The sequence below is a fragment of the Oncorhynchus nerka genome, linkage group LG9b (genome assembly GCF_034236695.1).
Source record: "Oncorhynchus nerka isolate Pitt River linkage group LG9b, Oner_Uvic_2.0, whole genome shotgun sequence".
NCBI classification, from domain to species: Eukaryota; Metazoa; Chordata; class Actinopteri; order Salmoniformes; family Salmonidae; genus Oncorhynchus; species Oncorhynchus nerka.
The window spans coordinates 10,526,912-10,544,797 of NC_088424.1; the positions used below are offsets into that span (position 1 = coordinate 10,526,912).

Below are 17,886 nucleotides of genomic sequence, written 5' to 3' on the forward strand. Positions count from 1 at the left end.
ATATTTATATTCAGGACTCTGACATTGCTTGTTCTAATATTTCTATATTCCTTTCTTTTTATTTTGGGGATTTGCGTGTATTGTTTTGTATTGTTGGGTATTACTACACTGTTGGAGATAGGAACATAAGCATTTCGCTACACCTGCGATAACATCTGCCAAATATGTGTACGCGACCAATAAAATTTGATTTGATTTGATGCTTTATCTAGTCAATAGCAGCCCTCTATTGTAACGTGTTGTATTACCTGAGCACAGGTCATTGCACCTGCTCGACATTAGCTGCTATAACGAACGTTTAATGGCTAAGACTCGTTAAATCCCTGCAGAGTTAAGATTCAGTATTGCTCAGATAAATATTTAATGTGCAGAGGAGAAACGTTTCTGAGCTGTAGAGATTTCAACGCAAAAAGTCTGTGGTAGTACATCTCCACAAAGCATCCCATCTGGTTTGTCATGTTTTTGACTCTATTCCATTGTAATACTTCCCTCTAGAGGTTAAAGGTGGCACTGCAACAGCCTCTTCAGTGTTTGTACAAGGGTACATAAGTGCTGTCAATGACTATAGAGCCAGAGTAACACTCTCTATGCAACCCCATGGAAATATACATTATTGTGACATATAATTTAAGAGATTGGGTTGATTTATGAACCAACTGTACATAATGCATTATGATGGCACTTACATTGTCTATTATCACCTACTTGTGCATTATAATACCTTTTTTCCATTATATGACTTGCTATAAGCATTCATAGCAGTGCATTGCTCCTTTCAGCAGGCTTTTTAAATCCCTAAAGGCTACACATATATTAATAGTACATATACATAGACATATTTTTGATAAAAGGACTCCATATGGCTTCTTATAAGAAGTTATATAAATTCATACTTGTAATGTATCTAGAATGCATTACAAAGCATGTGGCTTTGTAATGCATTGGCTTTGTAATTAACTAATGGAGCGTCATTTTGAGGGTAAAAAGTAACACTTCTCTTTGTTTCTCTAAGGGGTAGAGGGGGCCAGGTTCCCACAGGGTGGAGCTCGATGTAGAAGTAGCCCCTAGCCTACCACAAATCTAGGATCAGATTACCCAACCCAAAATCATAACCTTAACCATTAGGAGGATGGAAAATATCGGACCCTGGCCCAGCGATTATAGGGGCAACTTCTACCAACTCCAGAGGTGGGGGCTCCTCTAGACCTGAGGCTGGTCCACCTCTTTAGATACAATGCTAGTTTCCCAGACACAGATGTCCTTTAGAAATGCTATGTAAAACTCATGTATCATTAAACCATCATCATTAGACCTGAATTTAAAATGGAGATGTTCCATTGACCATGGTTTTTAATCTAGGATTAATCTGTGTCCGGGAAACTGGCCCAAAGAGTTTCAGGGCGGTCGGTTTACGGTGGAGAGCTGCAGGGTTCTAGAGGGCGAGGAATTTGGCACAACATTAGGTTGGGGCGTTGTCCACCTCCCCCCGCCTCTTTTTCAGCTCTTGCTCATATCTTTCCAGCTGGGCCCAGAATCCCGAGTTGGGGTCCACCACTGAGCGTGAAGTCCTCACTTTCTGAGAGAAGGTGAATAAAAGGAGTGTATAATGGTAATCAGTTACCTGATCAGCCCTGGTACACACATACTGTACCTGAATCACGCAACACATTGGGTGCATCTCAATACTCTAATATGACTTCCTCTCCTCCTGATGCAATGACATTAAAGAACTGGGCAGGTATTTCAAGCAAGCAAAGTCTTGGTAGGCATCCTTGATATAGCTTTTACTCAGCTGTGGTTCATTAAGAGATCATTGAAGATGAAAGACAGGAGACTAGAGGCTTCTGCATGCTTCCCAGCTGAAACAGTTCAGAAGAGTTTGTGCATACAGTACCAGTCAAAAGTTTGGACACACCTACTCATTCAAGGATTTTTCTTTATCTTTACTATTTTCTACAATGTGAAATAATAGTGAAGACATCAGTTTGTTATATCTGGAGTACTTCTCCTGTCCTATTCGGTGTCCTGTGTGAATCTAAGTGTGCGTTCTCTAATTCTCTCCTTCGCTCTTTCTTTCTCTCTCTCGGAGGACCTGAGCCCTAGGACCATGCCCCAGGACTACCTGACATGATGACTCCTTGCTGTCCCCAGTCCACCTGGCCGTGCTGCTGCTCCAGTTTCAACTGTTCTGCCTTATTATTATTCGACCATGCTGGTCATTTTATGAACATTTGAACATCTTGGCCATGTTCTGTTATAATCTCCACCCGGCACAGCCAGAAGAGGACTGGCCACCCCACATAGCCTGGTTCCTCTCTAGGTTTCTTCCTAGGTTTTGGCCTTTCTAGGGAGTTTTTCCTAGCCACCGTGCTTCTACACCTGCATTGCTTGCTGTTTGGGGTTTTAGGCTGGGTTTCTGTACAGCACTTTGAGTTATCAGCTGATGTACGAAGGGCTATATAAATACATTTGATTTGATTTTGATTTCAATGAAAAATAGCGAAGACATGAAAAAAGACTAGCCAGCTCTGCTAGATGAGTAGAATGGAGAGTGAAGACGTATTCTCTTGTTTGTGTCTGGAAGTAGCGTTAGCTAGCAAGATAGCCAACTTTCGGCAGTTAGCTTTGGTGTGAGGGCAAGAAAAGTATTATATTATATATATATATTATATTATATAAAAGTATTATGAGAGTTGGATCAAGATCATCTTTGCTCCAGATTTTGGGGTTGAATCATCCTCGTGAGAATCAAGGACAGTGGATAAGATAATAACATATCAAAGTGGCCAGACGTTATGTTTGTTTTGACTATAATTGAAAGGCTAATTTAATAGCGAGGTGATTTCGATGTCATACGTTGTGTGGCCTAAATGGTCTGCGGGAACAACCTTGTGAGAATGGAGTCGTATTTGAATCACTGAATCATGCTTGTAAACAATTGCAAGTGTTTGTTTTCTTACTTGTAGCCTACTCAGGAGAGACAGTTGCCTAAATCTAATGAGTTCTGATAATAGCGGGTATGCAAACGCAATAGAGCTGTGACCATGATCATGATAAAACAAGGCTACAACAGCAATGGATCGAAGTTTTGGGTGGTAAGAGGCTGTGCCCACCGAAATGTGTTTTTGCCTTATGAATTTGCTGATGTATTTTATACATTTGGCGCATTGTCTTCTAGTAAGGAGAGAATAATCATGGTTTGGTTTCTTTTATTTTCTAAACCTTACGATGTATGACAGTGAACAAAAACATTAAAAAGAGTGTTGATGTACACTTAATGAGTGTTGACAATATGTGAATGGTAATATGTTATTTGTGAGTTTTTTAATAGCACTCTAATGATGCGATATTTTAGTAAAACAAGGTACAGGGTTAAATAATGAGTAGAGTGGTAATGGAGACTACTGCGCCCGCTGCATTTGGGGGGGGAAGCTGCGATACAAGCCGTAGCATCTTTTCAAAAAAGCAGCAACAAATCCTCTTGAAAGCAGCAGGACAGGGAAATGGTACATAGCGGTGTATGGCCTCAGATCAATAGTGGTTCATAGAGATTACGGTCTTTATGTTAAGGGAGACGTGGGTGTCATGTTCTGACCTTAGTTCCTTTGTTTAGTCTTTGTTTTAGTATGGTCAGGGCGTGAGTTGGGGTGGGCAGTCTGTTTGTTTTTCTATGTTGGTTGTGTTCAGCCTAGTATGGTTCTCAATCTTTAAAAGTAACTTCCTCACCATTTTAGATGGTTCAAAAAATGCAGAACCAAGAACAGATACAGCCCTTGGTTCACTCCAGACCTGACTGCCCTCGACCAGCACAAAAACATCCTGTGGCGGACTGCAATAGCATCGAATAGCCCCCGTGATATGCAACTGTTCAGGGAAGTCAGGAACCAATACACGCAGTCAGTCAGGAAAGCTAAGGCCAGCTTCTTCAGGCAGAAGTTTGCATCCTGTAGCTCCAACTCCAAAAAGTTCTGGGACACTGTGAAGTCCATGGAGAACAAGAGCACCTCCTCCCAGCTGCCCACTGCACTGAGGCTAGGTAACACGGTCTCCACCGATAAATCCATGATTATCGAAAACTTCAATAAGCACTTCTCAACAGCTGGCCATGCCTTCCGCCTGGCTACTCCAACCTCGGCCGACAGCTCCGCCCCCCCCGCAGCTCCTCGCCCTAGCCTCTCCAGGTTCTCCTTTACCCAAATCCAGATAGCAGATGTTCTGAAAGAGCTGCAAAACCTGGACCCGTACAAATCAGCTGGGCTTGACAATCTGGACCCTCTATTTCTGAAACTATCTGCCGCCATTGTCGCAACCCCTATTACCAGCCTGTTCAACCTCTCTTTCATATCGTCTGAGATCCCCAAGGATTGGAAAGCTGCCGCAGTCATCCCCCTCTTCAAAGGGGGAGACACCCTGGACCCAAACTGCTATAGACCTATATCCATCCTGCCCTGCCTATCTAAGGTCTTCGAAAGCCAAGTCAACAAACAGGTCACTGACCATCTCGAATCCCACCGTACCTTCTCCGCTGTGCAATCTGGTTTCCGAGCCGGTCACGGGTGCACCTCAGCCACACTCAAGGTACTAAACGATATCATAACCACCATCGATAAAAGACAGTACTGTGCAGCAGTCTTCATCGACCTCGCCAAGGCTTTCGACTCTGTCAATCACCATATTCTTATCGGCAGACTCAATAGCCTTGGTTTTTCGGATGACTGCCTTGCCTGGTTCACCAATTACTTTGCAGACAGAGTTCAGTGTGTCAAATCGGAGGGCATGCTGTCCGGTCCTCTGGCAGTCTATGGGGGTGCCACAGGGTTCAATTCTCGGGCCGACTCTTTTCTCTGTATATATCAATGATGTTGCTCTTGCTGCGGGCGATTCCCTGATCCACCTCTACGCAGACGACACCATTCTATATACTTTCGGCCCGTCATTGGACACTGTGCTATCTAACCTCCAAACGAGCTTCAATGCCATACAGCACTCCTTCCGTGGCCTCCAACTGCTCTTAAACGAGAGTAAAACCAAATGCATGCTTTTCAACCGATCGCTGCCTGCACCCGCATGCCCGACTAGCATCACCACCCTGGATGGTTCCGACCTTGAATATGTGGACATCTATAAGTACCTAGGTGTCTGGCTAGACTGCAAACTCTCCTTCCAGACTCACATCAAACATCTCCAATCGAAAATCAAATCAAGAGTCGGCTTTCTATTCCGCAACAAAGCCTCCTTCACTCACGCCGCCAAGCTTACCCTAGTAAAACTGACTATCCTACCGATCCTCGACTTCGGCGATGTCATCTACAAAATGGCTTCCAACACTCTACTCAGCAAACTGGATGCAGTCTATCACAGTGCCATCCGTTTTGTCACCAAAGCACCTTATACCACCCACCACTGCGACTTGTATGCTCTAGTCGGCTGGCCCTCGCTACATATTCGTCGCCAGACCCACTGGCACCAGGTCATCTACAAGTCCATGCTAGGTAAAGCTCCGCCTTATCTCAGTTCACTGGTCACGATGGCAACACCCATCCGTAGCACGCGCTCCAGCAGGTGTATCTCACTGATCATCCCTAAAGCCAACACCTCATTTGGCCGCCTTTCGTTCCAGTACTCTGCTGCCTGTGACTAGAACGAACTGCAAAAATCGCTGAAGTTGGAGACTTTTATCTCCCTCACCAACTTCAAACATCAGCTATCCGAGCAGCTAACCGATCGCTGCAGCTGTACATAGTCTATTGGTAAATAGCCCACCCATTTTCACCTACCTCATTCCCATACTGTTTTAATACTGTTTTTTTATTTATTTACTTTTTGCACACCAATATCTCTACCTGTACATGACCATCTGATCATTTATCACTCCAGTGTTAATCTGCAAAATGTTATTATTCGCCTACCTCCTCATGCCTTTTGCACACATTGTATATAGACTGCCCATTTTTTTTCTACTGTGTTATTGACTTGTTAATTGTTTACTCCATGTGTAACTCTGTGTTGTCTGTTCACACTGCTATGCTTTATCTTGGCCAGGTCGCAGTTGCAAATGAGAACTTGTTCTCAACTAGCCTACCTGGTTAAATAAAGGTGAAATAAAAAAATAAAAAAATCAGAGGCAGGTGTCGTTAGTTGTCTCTGATTGAGAATCATACTTAGGTAGCCTTTTCCCACCTGGGTTTGGTGGGTGTTTATTTCCTGTTTGTCATTCACCTTACGGGACTGTTTGTTTGTTGTTTATTGGTTTTGTTCAGTGTTCATTTTGCTTCATTAAATTATGGACACTTACCACGCTGCGTTTTGGTTCTCCGATCCTTCTCGCTACTCCTCCTCAGAAGAGGAGGACAAGATCCCTGACAGTAGGAGACCACGTCTCAAACAACTTTTTAATAGATGCCTGGGATCAAATATCCCTGATTCCTTATGCTAAATAAATGGACACTTTTTTCCAGGAGAATGGGGGCAGTCATTTTTTTTCTCTCTCTTTGAAACGTTTCCCAAGGCTATGGTTTTTGGGAGAGAGCAGTGAGTTCAATTCTGCAGTGTCGTTAGTATAAAGGTATCTGGATTAGGCTGTAAATTACCAAATTAAATAAGGCCTGGCCATTTTTTTGCCATATGTTTTACCACACACACACCAGCAGGCACACAACTTACTAGTTATAAATATGGGATAGTGCCAAGTTATCTTAAAAGGGCAGACAAATGGAATTTCCTGAAGTTTTTTTTTTTAGTTTTAATGGGCCGCATGTGAATTCTTTTGATAAGAAATGTACTGTAAACTTATTGTAAACCTGGGATACAAAATGTATGAAATGTTTTATTGTTTTTCATTAATTAGTCTAATGTAGTAAGAAACACTTATTTAAAGGGTTTGAATGACCTCTGTCCTGACCTTCTAGTGTGGTTTGATCATCCTCACTGGAAAGCCAAAAGATGTTGGATGATGAATTTAAGGTAATTTGTACTGATGATAATTACGAAGGAAGTTATAATTAATTGTTCTATATGTTATTCGGACCATGTCTCTAGTCTATTTTTCTATTCCTTGAATCAAGTTATGGGTCCAAGTTTTTCTTTATGTGTCACGTCTGCTCCTGCTCCTCCCCTCCGGCCTACGACGTCGCCAGAGTACTAACCACCGATCCTGGGATTCATCATTACGCACACCTGGGACTCATCATTACGTTTACTTGTTAATCATTATGATTCCCACCTGAACTCCATTACCTTCATCATCTCCTCCTCTTTATATGTCACTCTCCCATGTTCACTCACCAGTTGGTGCTGTTCTTGTGTATCAGCGTTCTGCCTTATGTTAGTGTCGTGTTCTTGATTTTGTTGTTTTATTAAAACATTTCATCTGCACATGCTTCCGACTCACCGCCCCATCATTACAGAATACCAACTCAAAATATGGAAGCAGCAGGACAGACGATTGATGAACAAGGTTACCTTCTTCGTCAACACCATGATCAGCTGGCTCAACTGGGGATAGCCATGGAAGATGTTCCCCGTAGTCTACAACGTCTCAACAGCAAAGAATATTCTAGAGATAGTCTACCCAATGAGTCAGCACACCAGCCCATCCAGCAACCCGCTCAGGTCAGCAATGCCCTCCCGGAGAAATATGACAGGTTTCCTCACGTCGGCTGCAGTGAAGTAGAGTCCGCATGTTTTGGTTGCGGGCCGTGTCAGTGTCACTGTATTGTCCTCAAAGCGGGCAAAAAAGTTATTTAGTCTGCCTGGGAGCAAGACATCCTGGTCCGTGACGGGGCTGGTTTTCTTTTTGTAATCCGTGATTGACTGTAGACCCTGCCACATACCTAGTGTCTGAGCCGTTGAATTGAGATTCTACTTTGTCTCTATACTGACGCTTAGCTTGTTTGATTGCCTTCCGGAGGGAATAGCTACACTGTTTGTATTCGGTCATGTTTCCGGTCACCTTGCCCTGATTAAAAGCAGTGGTTCGCACTTTCAGTTTCACGCGAATGCTGCCATCAATCCACGGTTTCTGGTTTGGGAATGTTTTAATCGTTGCTATGGGAACGACATCTTCAACGCACGTTCTAATGAACTCGCTCACTGAATCAGCGTATTCGTCAATGTTGTTGTTTGATGCAATACGAAACATATCCCAGTCCACGTGATGGAAGCAGTCTTTGAGTGTGGAATCAGATTGGTCGGACCAGCGTTGAACAGACCTCAGCGCGGGAGCTTCTTGTTTTAGTTTCTGTCTGTAGGCAGGGATCAACAAAATGGAGTCGTGGTCAGCTTTTCCGAAAGGAGAGCGGGGCAGGGCCTTATATGCGTCGCGGAAGTTAGAATAGCAATGATCCAAGGTTTTTCCAGCCCTGGTTGCGCAATCGATATGCTGATACAATTTAGGGAGTCTTGTTTTCAGATTAGCCTTGTTAAAATCCCCAGCTACAATGAATGCAGCCTCAGGATATATGGATTCCAGTTTGCAAAGAGTCAAATAAAGTTCGTTCAGAGCCATCGATGTGTCTGCTTGGGGGGGAATATATACGGCTGTGATTATAATAGAAGAGAATTCCCTTGGTAGATAATGCGGTCGACATTTGATTGTGAGGAATTCTAAATCAGGTGAACAGAAGGACTTGAGTTCCTGTATGTTGTTGTGGCCACACCACGTCTCGTTAACCATGAAGCATACGCCCCCGCCCCTCTTCTTACCAGAAAGATGTTTGTTTCTGTCGGCGCGATGCGTGGAGAAACCAGCTGGCTGCACCGACTCCGACAAGCATCTCTCCAGTGAGCCATGTTTCCGTGAAGCAAAGAACGTTACAGTCTCTGATGTCCCTCTGGAATGCTACCCTTGCTCGGATTTCATCAACCTTGTTGTCTGACCAGAAGACCGCTTCGTTTCCCCCTTTTACGAAGTCGTTGTCCTGGGTGAAAGGCAGAACACAGGATCCGCTTCGCGAAAGTCATATTCTTGGTCGTACTGATGGTGAGTTGACGCTGCTCTTATATTCAGTAGTTCTTCTCGACTGTATGTAATGAAACCTAAGATGACCTGGGGTACCAATGTAAGAAATAACACGTAAAAAAAAAAAAAACTGCATAGTTTCCTAGGAATGCAAAGCGAGGCGGCCATCTCTGTCGGCGCCGGAAATGGCTGTTTTATTTAATAGAGTAAGGTTCTTAGGACTCTCTCTCTGAGTTAACTGAGTGGAGTTTTTAATGGAGCTTGGGCTGGCAACTGATTCAGTGATGGCTTGGTGATAAAAAAACCTACAGCTGGCATTCCATAGATCAGATGTGGTAGGTGTCACTGAGAGATCCTGGAGGAACAGAACAAAGGCCTCAGTATTCCTGATTATCCTGGCATCTGGGAGACAACACCAGAGGCAGATGACCAGAGGATGAACCCAAAGTGGCTTATGATGCCCCCAATCTATATGGGGGGTTGAACCAGCTATGACTGAGCAATATTGGTATCAGGTATTTAAGCAACAGCATGGTCTGTAAAGGGTAGGCTCTCGACCCAACAGTCAAGACTTGAGTCGGCGGTTTCATTATTACATCACCTCCAGGCTGTGTAAGGCCTATCTGATCAAGAAGGGGAGTGATGGAGTGCTGCATCAGATGACCTGGCCTCCACAATCACCCGACCTCAACCCAACTGAGATGGTTTGGGATGAGTTGAACTGCAGAGTGAAGGAAAAGCAGCCAACAAGTGCTCAGCATATGTGGGAACTCCTTCAAGACGGTTGGAAAAGCATTCCAGGTGAAGCTGGTTCAGAGAATGCTAAGAGTGTGCAAAGCTGTCATCAAGGAAAAGGGTGGCTACTTTGAAGAATATAAAAATATATATATTTTGATTTGTTTAACACTTTGTTGGTTACTACATGATTCCATATGGGTTATTTCAAAGTGTTGATATCTTCACTATTATTCTACAATGTAGAAAATAGTAAAAATAAAGAAAAACCTTTGAATGAGTAGGTGTGTCCAAACTTTTTGACCGGTACTGTAAATATATATATTTTTCTCTATATATTTTTACTATTTTCTACATAAATCCAAAAATGGATGTAGCAACTACAGATTGCCCCTTTAAGTCTATCAAAGTGTGTGAGTTTGAGCATGTATGCATTAGGCCTATGGATTGTTTTTATCAGCAGGAATTAGATTGAGCAATAAAAGACCCACTTTTATTCCATAGACTGGGATCCGTTGCAAGAGCGCATTTTTCACCGGCTGTCCACTGATTTTAAAAAGCAATGATTGATAGGCAGTTAACACTTCTTGAATTCAACCATTATTGGGTTCAAATACACATTTAGATTTATGAACAGCTATCCACAACAACCACAATCCATAATGCGCAAATAGCTAAATGAGAAGGCAGCAGTGTGATTCACATCAATGCGCTATGTAGATTTGAACAATTTGTGATATCCGTATCGCCGTAGACTTCACTTGTCATCCTTACTTCCAAACTCTTTTCCCACGATCCATAAAATCCATTTGGTGTGTCATCATAGTGGTCTCTGGTTTGTGGTCAGACTCACTCAAGTGGAACAAACTTAAACTTGCGCCTTTTTTAAATGCTGATTTGAATGTCATTGAGAAAACAGAGAACTGTCAAAGATTTTTTTTTAATTGAAAAGTAATACTTGAAGTAATCATCTAGTTTTTCAAAAGTATCTGTAATCGGATTACAATATTTTAGATGTAATCTGTTACTCCCCAACCCTGTCTGTAATCAAATCAAATCAAATTGTATTGGTCACATACACGTGTTTAGCAGATGTTATTGCGGGTGTAGCGAAATGCTTGTGCTTCTAGCTTCGACAGTGCAGTAATGTCTAACAAGTAATATCTAATAATTACACAACATATACCCAATACACACAAATCTAGTAAAGGAATGGAATTAAGAATATACAAACATATGGACGAGCAATGTCGTAGAATAATATACCTACTGTATAGGATACAGTATATACATATGAGATGGGTAATGCAAGACATGTAGACATTATTAAAGTGTTCTGCATACCATCCCTACCTTGTCATAACACAACTGATGTGCTCAAACGCATTAAGGAAAGAAATTCCACAAATTAACTTTTAACAAGGCACACCTGTTAATTGAAATGCACTCCAGGTGACTACCTCATGAAGCTGGTTGAGAGAATGCCAAGAGTGTGCAAAGCTGTCATCAACTACTACATGATTCCATATGTGTTATTTTATAGATTTGATGTCTTCACTATTATTTTACAATGTAGAAAATAGTACAAATAAAGAAAATACCTTGGAATGAGTAGGTGTGTCCAAACTTTTGACCGGTAGTGTATATTGTTCGTTTTGGACTTTTTCAGCTGTTTGGGCACACATTTTTTCTCTGGGCAAGCCAAAGTCTGTAGCCGAAGTCTATGCCCCTTCATCTGTGATTGGTCAACAGTAGGGATTCTTCAATAAAGTATTTGTTGTCATTCAATGAGAGACGACTCATTTTCATGCACATTTTTCATTGACAAATATTGCACCAAACATTTAAAATTGTGCAACTAAGATCTCCTCAGCAAAAAAAAATAAAAATGTATGTATATGAATTCTGACTATTTTGAGGAAGCATATACTGGCTACGGCATCTCAAAATGGACAAACAGTACCATTGACCCTTTTTTTCTCATTGTTCATGTGAAAGTCTTTTAGGGGAGCATGCCAGCACACTTCGGTTCGGTTCGCCTAGCAGAGTTCAGCTAGGTGCCAGGCGAACTAAAGAATACTGAGGCCTTTGAGTGTGAGATGCACTCATACTTTTACAACCAGAAAAACAAAGATAGACAGATAATCAGTTGATTATTCTACTTTGCATTAGAGGCTGAGTTTGGGTGAATTCAATTTAAATTCAGTCTATTCAGGAGGTCAATGGAAAAGTCCCAGTTATTGTCAATGAGGATTTTGAGGATTCACTTTGTGAATTGACAGAGCTAGTAACCATCTAGCCCTGGAAAGAAGCACAATTATAATTACAATTACATTAAAATGACAATTAGACCAAAAGCCATCTTTAACCCATCACTCCCATCCACTCCACCCTCCCTCTTTTTGTCACCTACCGTAAACGCCTCAGCCAATGAGAGCTTGCGGTACTTCATGAGGTACGCCACGCAGATGGTGGCCGAGCGGCTGCGGCCGTTCTTGCAATAGACGACGGTGTGGCCTCCCTTGGATGCCTCGTCCCGGATAGCGTCTGCACAGCTATCGAAGTAGCGGTACAGGTCCTCAGTGGGGTCGTCGTAGACGGGCACACGCAGCGCAGCGATGCGTGACGACTCGGGGAAGGGCTGCTGCTTGGACACGTTGATGCACAGCGTCACTGCCTCCTGCTGGATGAGGTCGTCAGTGCAGGCCGAGCGTGCGTTGCTGATGAACAGCGCGTTGGTGACCTTGCACAGCTGGAGCTGCGGCTGGAGCATCTTCGACGGATGACCTTTGACCCTGGTGACACGTCGACCTTTGATAACTAAGCCTGGGCTGCGCTCACACACTCACTCGCACCAATGTCAACTTTCCTTTCTCCTATTTCACGTACATACATGCACTTGTGTACAACACTTTTGACTTGTATCTTTCTCACAAACACTTCACAGTGACATTCTTACACTACACACACAAATAAATAACAGTAGCCTACACACAAGTAGATTCACACTTTTCTCGTGCAACCCCCAATGACAATATAAACACATCCAATCACACTTCCAGTGACATTCATCAATTCCACAAACATACACTCACCAAAACCGTCTACGCACTTTGTCTCTCACTGCAACACACACTCTTCATAGGGAAACTGTCTCTCCTTCAGGCTATGGCATGTGGGGGTTGTCATGTCGGTCAGCTCTGGCCATCTGACTCTGTCCTAATAGCAAGCTATATTTATTGTAGGGGGTAGGCAGGTCCACGGTCAGGCACTCCCTGGGTCCTAACACCAGTTTAGTTCACGTTCAAAGGATCCACAGTGATTCATATTCTATGTGATGAGCTGGGGGTAGATTTAATAGAGTAGGTGATCACTTTTTTTAGTGTAGTGGTCATGCAGTGTGCACCCACACATACATCTGAAGAGTAGATCAGAGAGGAGATTGAATTATATATATTAAAAGAGTATAAATTCACAGTGGGGGATATGAACTATACAAAAAAGCACACATTTGAAGCTGGTTATGTGTGATGGAAAACACATGAGTAATACAATTCATTATGACCATAAACACACCAGTATTCCATAATCATAAATTCACTGATATCCTATGAACTAATCAGAATCACATTGATTCAGAGACATGGACACACACAGACTTGGTGCCAGTATGTGCAGCTGTCCTGTTTGCTGTGTCACCACCATCCTATCCTCCTGCTTCATCATCACTAGACTTTGGAGGTGAAACTCTGACTGACTCAGCAATTGCCTGATGCCTACTCCAGCCCATCCATAGCTTACAGTATTTATCTGTCTTTCTTTGTCTGTCTGTCTGTCTGAAGTGAGAAGGCGGACTGTGTTGTATCCTCTGTCCTCTCTGAAGGGGTTAGTGTGTGAGGGCTCTAGCCTGCTGCTCCCTCTGAGGAAGAACGTCCCGAAAAACATAACCTTGCTCTCCTTTCACTAGGACACGCACATCTCAACCTCTATATATCTGTATGTGCATCAGTTGTTTTAGTCTGCCCTACACATAAAACTGTTTCCTGTGAGAGACAAGTGTTTTCACTGTTCTATGAAGTTAATGTGTGTTCTCAGTTGTTTGATTTAATTTAGTTCCCAGACACTTCCACCCAAATGCGCAAAGAGTCTGATGAGCCAACACATGTGGCGAGAGAGAGAGGAAAAGAGAAGCACTGATCTCAGTTGTCTTTAGGTATATTTAGCTGAGAGAGAGGGAGCGAGAGAGAGAGAAAGAGATGAATGAAGAGGCTAGTAACCAAGCACTGTAAAATTCTATCTTCAAAGAGACAGTGTGGTGAAGGCGCAACAGCGCCTCTTCAACCTCATGAGGCTGAAGAGATTTGGCTTGCCAACGCTTAATCGGGAACAAATTACCTGCCCTCCAGGACACCTACAGCACCCGATGTCACAGGAATGCCAAAAAGACCATCAAGGACAACAACCACCCGAGCCACTGCTTGTTCACCCCGCCACCATCCAGAAGGCGAAGTCAGTACAAGTGCATCAAAGCTGGGACCGACAGACTGGAAAACAGCTTCTATCTCAAGGCCATCAGACTGTTAAACAGCCATCACTAGCACAGAGAGGCTGCTGCCTACATAGACTTGAAATCACTGGCCACTTTAATAAATGGAACAGCAGTCACTTTAATAATGCATACATAAAACTCAGCAAAGAAATAAACGTCCCTTTTTCAGGACCCTGCCTTTCAAAGATAATTAGTAAAAATCCAAATAACTTCACAGATCTTCATTGTAAAGGGTTTAAACACTGATTCCCATGCTTGTTCATTGAACCATAAACAATTAATGAACATGCATCTGTGGAATGGTCATTAAGACACTAACAGCTTACAGACGGTAGGCAATTAAGGTCACAGTTATGAAAACCTAGGACACTAAAGACTGAAAAACACCAAAAGAAAGATGCTCAGGGTCCCTGCTCATCTGCGTGAACGTGCCATAGGCATGCTGCAAGGAGGCATGAGGACCGCAGATGTGGCCAGGGCAATAAATTGCAATGTCAGTACTGTGAGACGCCTAAGACAGCGCTACAGGGAGACAGGACGGACAGCTGATCGTCCTTGCAGTGGCAGACCACGTGTAACAACACCTGCACAGGATCGGTACATCCGAACATCACACCTGTGGGACAGGTACAGGATGGCAACAACTGCCCGAGTTACACCAGGAACACTCAATCCCTCCATCAGTGCTCAGACTATCCGCAATAGGCTGAGAGAGGCTGGACTGAGGGCTTGTAGGCCTGTTGTAAGGCAGGTCCTCACCAGACATTACCAGCAACTACGTCGCCTATGGGCACAAACCCACCAGGGGTGGACCAGACAGGACTGGTAAAAAGTGCTCTTCACTGACGAGTCGTGGTTTTGTCTCACCAGGGGTGATGGTCGGATTCGCGTTTATCGTCTAAGGAATGAGCGTTACACAGATGCCTGTACTTTGGAGCGGGAGCGATTTGGAGGTTGAATGTTGTTATGTTCATACAAATATTTACACATGTTAATTTTGCTGAAAATAAATTCAATAAAATCTGCTAACCTTGTGTATGTGACAAATAATGTTTGATTTGACCGCAGTTTCAAAACTACAATATTTTTTTGTAAGGGCGCAGGTGCAACAGACGCTTACTTGGGCGCCCGGTCCAGATGAATTGAATGTCCTTATTATTTGTAGTAGTTGTAACGCTCTGTGTGTCGTGGGTGTGGAGTCAGACGCAGGAAACAGAGTTCACTACTGTGCTATTTAATGCACTCACGAAACACTAGGTGCTCAAAAACAAATGCCCCAAACACTGGGTACGAGAACAGTACAGCAGAATACATGACCAGGAACAACACGATCGTCTACTACATACACGAAGGTTGCAATAAGTAATCCCGCACAAAAAAAACCGGCGGGCCGGCTGTCTAATAAAGCCCAACTAATCATTAACTAACAGGTGTTAACAATAAACATACAAGGAGGGGGAGGAAATAAAATCAGTGGCAGCTAATAGGCCGGCAACGACGACCGCCGCCACCCGAACGGGAAGGGGAGCCACCCTCCGTCGGACTCGTCACAGTAATAGCTAGTAGTAATAACAGTACCCTAATTATGTGATGACATTAGGAATCTTTAACTGCAGGCTTAATGTAGTCAGTCATATTGAAAAAAAAATGTAATCAACTTTCCACCCTTGAGGAAAACGATTGCAATAATAGTGCAGTATAACTGCACTTAGAGTGCATTATAACTGCAGTTAGAGTGCATTATAACTGCAGTTAGAGTGCAGAATAACTGCAGTTAGAGTGCATTATAACTGCAGTTAGAGTGCAGTATAACTGCAGTTAGAGTGCAGTATAACTGCAGTTAGAGTGCATTATAACTGCAGTTAGAGTGCATTATAACTGCAGTTAGAGTGCAGAATAACTGCAGTTAGAGTGCAGTATAACTGCAGTTAGAGTGCATTATAACTGTAGTATGCTGCGTCCAAAATAACATTTTCTTTACTTCAGTAATTTTGCAGTATAACTGCGGTTCAACTGCAGTTATTCTGCGATTAATGCGTCCAAAATATCACAGTTGACTGCAGTTACTGCAGATTTTAAAACTGCAATCTTTTTTTGTAAGGGTGCAATAGACGCCTACCCGGGCGCCTGGTCCAGATGATCGAATCCTCTTATTGATATTATTATTATTAGTTGTAGTAGTAGTAGTACCAGTACCCTAATTACGTGATGACGTTTGAAACTCCCACCGCAGGCGTAATGTAGTCAGTCGTGTTGAAAAAAAAATAGAAGCTGAACGAGGAGAAAGCGCCGAAATGGAGGCCGGCGTAGGTGGCTAAACACGAGAAGTGACAAACCGATACATTTTCAATAAACTTTGAGGCGCTTATGATTCTCAAAAAGAGTATATCTGAGAAGAATCTAGTTATCCATAGCTAGATAACTCTGCATTGGATATTGTTGGTGAGTTTCTAAGCATCGCGTTGTTGTTGTAAAGACGACTTCCACCGGGCGCCATTTAATTACGTTGTCAAGTCAGGAACAAAACATCAATTTGAAGAGGAACGGATTGTGATGTCTATTTTCGTGTTGGACACAAACCTTGAAATAGCTTACTATACATCCATACACCGTAAACTAATCCCTTAATAGTTTGGCAGCTAACTAACGTTTTTCTTTGTTATTCATATTGACCTACGTTAGCGTGTTAGCTAAGAATTAGCTAGCAAGCGTTAACGTTAGTTGGCTAGCCACCACTTCGTCCATTTCCAAGACTAGTAACGTTAATGGCTTGTTGACATCAATTTAACTAGTTGGCTAACTTTAGGCTTAGTTTCCCCCAAATACAATACTATTGCAGTTGGTCAACAACTTGGATAACAACCAAACCAGCCAGTGTAACTTCACGTTAACTTAGCTAATCAGCCGATCACTGGTTGCCAGGATCCACTGTGCGCTTGCTTGCATTAGCTGGTTAGCTAACTAGCATAGAAACCTCGTGTGCTGCTAGCTAGATAACGTTACCGCGGCAAGAAATTCAGACTCTTAGAATTGAAACAGTAGCCAGCTAGCTTATACATTTAGCTAGCTGTCTTAGTAACCAATAGCTAACCAACCTTAGTTAACTACTGGTAGTTAGTTACATATCTGACTCTGGACGTAATAACTTTTCGGGTAATTTTAGTTAGCTAATCAATTAGCCTAGAAGCATATGCCAGTTGACGTTAGCTAGCTAGCTACCTCCCAACCATGCTGGCTTTGGACACATCGCAGTAAGCTATATTTTGGACCCGGGCTAGGGGTACAAATAAAGTTTGAATAGTTGCATATGTTGCCCTCACAAGGTAGTTATGTTTGTCAATTAAACCGCTTTATCGCTTACTTTTGGACATACGTGGAAGTTGTCAATTATACAAATCCAACAAGGAACAATTGCACACCGAATCACTGCATATTTCTTCACTAGTGTCCTGATTATAATGGACTGTCCTTAACTTAAGCACAAAATAAAGTGGATTTTATTATGGACACATGTTGGGAAAATGTTGATGTATTGAAAAGAATGACATGAGACAATTTTGTCAACTAGCCTATTTGATATGAGTCATTTTGTTAAGTTTCTGAGCTTAACGTTTGATAAAGGGTATTACTGCCAGTGGGTTCT

General features: G+C 42.8%; 2 protein-coding genes across 7 annotated transcripts in view; one reads left to right on the plus strand and one right to left on the minus strand.

Moving 5' to 3' along the window:
- On the minus strand, nt 1-13,035 carry dusp28 (dual specificity phosphatase 28). 2 transcript variants are annotated; one of them, XM_029643328.2, is made up of 3 exons: nt 12,807-13,035; nt 12,108-12,489; nt 1-1,576 (listed from the first exon to the last, which is right to left on the minus strand). In XM_029643328.2, exons 2-3 carry the CDS (start codon nt 12,465-12,467, stop codon nt 1,460-1,462), a joined length of 477 nt encoding a protein of 158 aa, XP_029499188.1. In that variant the 5' UTR covers nt 12,468-12,489; nt 12,807-13,035; the 3' UTR covers nt 1-1,459. The 2 variants fall into 2 exon arrangements, with proteins under 2 accessions (XP_029499188.1, XP_029499187.1); XM_029643327.2 differs by having other exon boundaries at nt 12,790-13,035.
- A 3,459-nt stretch (nt 13,036-16,494) lies between these two features.
- The window catches only part of wdr33 (WD repeat domain 33), a 39,250-nt gene continuing 37,858 nt past the window's right edge, over nt 16,495-17,886 (plus strand). For 3 of the 5 annotated variants that reach the window (XM_029642022.2, XM_029642027.2, XM_029642025.2), the window contains exon 1: nt 16,496-16,685. The gene's annotated coding sequence lies outside the window, so the exon portion shown is untranslated. Of the gene's footprint in view, nt 16,686-17,886 lie in introns of all 5 variants that reach the window. The other 2 variants (XM_029642023.2, XM_029642024.2) reach the window with 1 other exon arrangement.